The following is a 4,555-nucleotide window of genomic DNA, read 5'->3' as shown; positions in this document are numbered from 1 at the left end:
GAGCCAGAATCCATACCAATGGATCCATAGCCACAGAACCACACTCCCTTTTGGCTGCATAACCATTTCCCTCTTGGCTACTGAGTAGATCAGCTCCAATAAAAGAGATGGAGGGTTCTCTGGACCCTTCCTAGCTTGTGTCTTGGTGATTAGGGTGCTTTCTTAGGAAGTGGGAGATTTAGTTTTAAAGAGGAAGACCTATAATCTGGGTTTCCCATTCCTGGATAAGTGCCCTAATCATTAAGCTATTTGGCTGAAATATATCATATCCCTCAGAGTTAGCTTTAGAATATCAATGCAGCTGTGTATGGGGGCCCTACTGAAAGAACAGGGGAGAGCTATGTTCTTTCCAGGCTGGATTTAGAAAGGTTGCCTTTGGCTAAAATAGGAGAACTACATCAGGGTAGATTAGATTTGGCCTTGTAGGGTACACTAGGCTGCACATTGCGGGAAGAGGACAGCTATGCATCTCCTTGCATGAATTTGCATTTCATTCCAAGGTAGGAAATGCAAATTTTGTACAAGCTGTGGGAAAGATTTAGAAATGATTAGGATTTGGTTCTTAGCCTTTTTCATCTGTAGCTGGACATGTGTTTCTCTCTTTTCCTGAACAAATTAGTTGGAAAGAACAATCATCTTTCTTAAATATTTGGTACCTTAAATTTTGAAAGCACTTCTGATAGTGAGAAATTATGTGCTTACAGAAGATGTCTTACAGTCTTCAGTAGTAAGAAATAGTTTATATAGTTCTGTTACTTGCTGTCCTGATGGTTTGGATTTGATTTGATCATCAATCTAGGTACCGGATCTGATCTCACAGGACAAGAAGATCCTTTTTTTCTCTATCCTATAATTTCTTGTTGGTCAACAAAGAATGCCTATAAAGAAGGTAGGACAACTGGATTTAATTCTAAAATCTTCTTTTCTTTAAAAGTCTTAGACTGCGTCCAGACGAGTGTGGCTGTGCAGTATGTGGTATGGCAGGCACATCTGCGGTGCCACATACCACACATTCAGTTCTCAGTGCTGCAAAAAAAACCCCAACCAGGGGTACAAAAAACATCTGGAAAAAAAAGCAGAGTGGAGCATGCAGTAGTAGCATGCAAAGGTGGAGCCTGGCTGGCCAGAGCCACACTCTGCTGTCGGCCAGGCTCCACATGGCAGGAGCTATGTGGCTGCAGCCCCAGAAGGCCCCCAGGATCCCAGGTAAGGTTGCTGGGGTCAGCCCAGTGCTGGTCCCATCCTCTCCTCCCCCACCTGGGTTACTTGCTGTGTGCTAGAGTATGTGTGGCACAGACATTCCCCCAGGGACAACTAGCGGCAGCACAAGGTGCACCACCGCTAATTGTCTCTGGGGAACCAAATGTCCATGTAGGTCTGCATGCAGCCTTAGCGATCACCTTTGATTTTTTTTTCATTTCTATTTCTTCAGTTTTCGTAATAAGCTCTTGGGCATGTGATTTCCCCCCCCCGCCACATTCTGTCTGTTTATTATTTGAAGCTAAAGTAGTTTTGAATGTCCCTCATAACTTAGTATTTGAAATCCATGAAATATTTGCAGCAAATTATGACTTGAGCTAAAAATATAAATATTTTTTCATTAGTTCATGAATATGAATATTTTGATTTAGAGTGTATAAGTTTTCTGAATTTTTCTTCTAGAGAGCCCTTTTGGTAGTGCAAAATATGACTTCCAAATGAGAGAGGCCATTTTTTAATAAAACAAGAATTTTAAATATGAAGATCAAGTTTGATTTATATTTTAAACTTAAAATTGGAGGCTGTAAAATCTGGTTGATGCTACTTTTTTATTCTTAAAGAAGTAGCGTTCAAAGAATTGAGTATAGCACAACTATAAATTAACAATTAATTGCATTGTTAATACTTCATAAATAAGGACTAGTAGTTTCTTTGGCTTTTAATTACCAGGTGGCAATGTACAACTTGCTGACAAATGATAATGAAAACTGATATAGAGTTTACAAAACAGAATTGAAAACCTGGAATAAGAATTGTGCAAGTAGATCCCTACACTACTACTATTCTCATTGCAGGAATCATTCAAATGATTTATTCATTCAATAAATACATATGCATTTGTACTGCTTTATCAGTGTTTTATTTGTCACTTGTTCACTAACTCACAAAATTCAAATTTATATTTAAATTCACAAAAGTTCACAAAAGGCCTTGTAGTCATTTAGGGCCTTATCCAGTTTGGATCTTTAGGTGCCTAAACAAAACTTAAGTGGAATTTAAGTACCTAAATTATTTGGGCATTCTTGAAGTACATTTAATTTATTTCATTTAATAGATTTCATAGACATTAGGGTTGGAAGGGACCTCAGAAGAGCATAGAGTCCAGCCCCCTGCCCCAGGGGCAGGAAGTCAGCTGGGGTCACAGTATCCCAGCAAAATAAATATACAATTGACTCTTAAAGGAGGCCAGAGTAGCATTGTTTGGCACAACACACATCCCAAGTGGTAGGTTCAAGAAAGGGTGAGGAGCCTTTTGCACAGGGTGACCATACATCCTGATTTGGCTGGGATAGTTCCAGATTTTGGAGGGTGGTCCCAGTTGGCCAGTGAAAATTAATGTGAGTGTCCCAGGCACAGGGTAGGGAGGCAGAGCAGCTGGAACTATAAAATAAGAAGTCCTAGAAGACAGCAAGATTGCCCTAAAATAGGTTAGGTTGATTAGTGGAATGACCATTAAAAAGGGGAGATGATTGTTAACATCTGTTGCAGTGATCTCCCTGCTCTGGGAAACCCTTGGGGCTAGAGGATTGCCACTCCAGCAGTCTCCCCACCTCAGGGGTGCAGTGAAGAAACCCCCTAGGGCTGGTGAAAACCCCTGGGGCAGAAGGATCACTACAGGGGAGATCCTGCCACCCTCGGGCCGGAAGATCTCAACAGTCCTCTGGTCCTAAGGGTTTCCCACACCCCTGGGATATGGGGATTGCCTTGTGTCGATCTTCTGGCCCCAGGGGTTTCCCCACACCCTGGAGTCATAGGAGCCCCGGATGCATGAAAACCGTAACCCTGGGGATTGTGACTTTGCAATTCCTAGGGCTCAGGGGTTTTTCACTAGACATAGGGCTCCCAGCTGCAAGGGTGTACCATCAGCTGATGGGGCCTCAGCAGCAAGGAAGATGCTGCTACATGTGCAAAGTAAAGCTCGGAAGCAACCAGCTATAAAGTTAGGATACATTTTCGAGGTTTAACTTGACATGTGGTTGGAGCTTTTTGTTGTGTCATAGCCACTTTGCAGGTGTAGCTGGTCTTCTGGTAATTGCACAATTAATCAGTTAATTGTGCAGTACCTCTGAGGTAGGGATGGGGCCTAAGTTCCAGAGACAGGTAGAAATTCAGATAATAGCATTTTCTCTTGACTACCTCTAGAAACCTCCAGTTTTGAGAATGACCTTTCAGAGATGCTCAAATGTGCCCATTTTCTGTACCAAGAACCTAGGAGGCTGAACTTGTATATTTAGATTGCCCTCCTGGGACTGGACACCTAATTTTCAGGCACTGCTATACACAAATAGAGGCACATGAGTGATCGCTACTGAACTGGCCCCAATGAGGTTTTGCTACTGCTAATCTATAACTGGGTAGTAAAATATTTTCTGAATTATATATTGAATGCTATTAAACATTCCATTTTCAGTACCAGCATATTTCTTTTCTTTTTCAATGTACTTCATCATATACATTTGATTATGGGAGATCTCATAAATTGTAATAATTCAGTAACCGACCTGAATTCAGAAAAGTCACAACATTGATACAAAAAGGTAGTTAGCTGTATTAATCTGAAGTTACGCAGAAGGTGAGGCAAGGCAAAAACCTACCAGATGCTTTGAATAGAGAGCTGATGATCCCTTTATAGTATCTGATGAACTAGGCTGTTGCTGTTGAAAGCTCATGCCTCTGAATTATTTTGTCTCTAAGGTGTCATGCTGCCTTACCTTCTGTAGTATTAATGCAAATGTGTAATAACTACATATTATTTTATCTTTAATGCAGTTTTGAAATTCAAAAAGAAACCTCGTTTTCTGGAGTTCTTTGTTCAAGTTTTACACCAAACACTGAATGAAGACAAGTTTCAGCGAGTATTGGAGTGGGCAGGCTATGTGCAAGATTTCTTAAAAAGGTAGCTTTCTGCCCTGGGCCAGAATGCTGGGAGAGGGGACATGTGACTGGGGGGAGTGTGGAGTACATGTGGGGGAGTCTGCAGCCTGCCCCTGTGCCTGTGATTGCCTCTCCTCTCCCCCACCCCGACTTGCCTTCTGCTTTGGCTCTGGTCTCCAGCCCTGACCTGGCCTGGCTGGGAGCTGCCACCACTTCTGCTTCGCTGGGCTGGGTTGAGGCCAGACTGGGGCTATGCTGCAGCTGCTGCTGCTGCTGCTGAATGCCCCAGAGGAGCAGAGCTGCAGTAGAAGGTAAGGAGGGTGGGGAGCAGGGGGTAGGAGAGAAGGCTATGGGGGGGACAGGGGATGGGATAGTAGGCACAGGCACCAAGGGGCAGATGGTAAATGGGCACATGACATGG

At 42.9% G+C, this 4,555-nt stretch overlaps 1 protein-coding gene across 7 annotated transcripts in view; it reads left to right on the top strand.

The window, feature by feature from the left end:
- CFAP54 (cilia and flagella associated protein 54) overlaps window positions 1-4,555 on the top strand; it is a 308,490-nt gene that overhangs the window by 141,537 nt on the left and 162,398 nt on the right. For all 7 annotated transcript variants that reach the window (XM_019515046.1, XM_019515044.1, XM_019515049.1 and 4 more), the window contains exons 29-30: window positions 800-889; window positions 4,030-4,156. In XM_019515046.1, the coding sequence (XP_019370591.1) occupies window positions 800-889; window positions 4,030-4,156 (217 nt within the window). The remainder of the gene's footprint in view (window positions 1-799; window positions 890-4,029; window positions 4,157-4,555) is intronic.

Source organism: Gavialis gangeticus, unplaced genomic scaffold, assembly GCF_001723915.1.
Source record: "Gavialis gangeticus isolate Ggan-Ray unplaced genomic scaffold, GavGan_comp1, whole genome shotgun sequence".
Taxonomy (NCBI): domain Eukaryota; kingdom Metazoa; phylum Chordata; order Crocodylia; family Gavialidae; genus Gavialis; species Gavialis gangeticus.
This window is presented reverse-complemented; position numbering and strand designations above follow the sequence as displayed.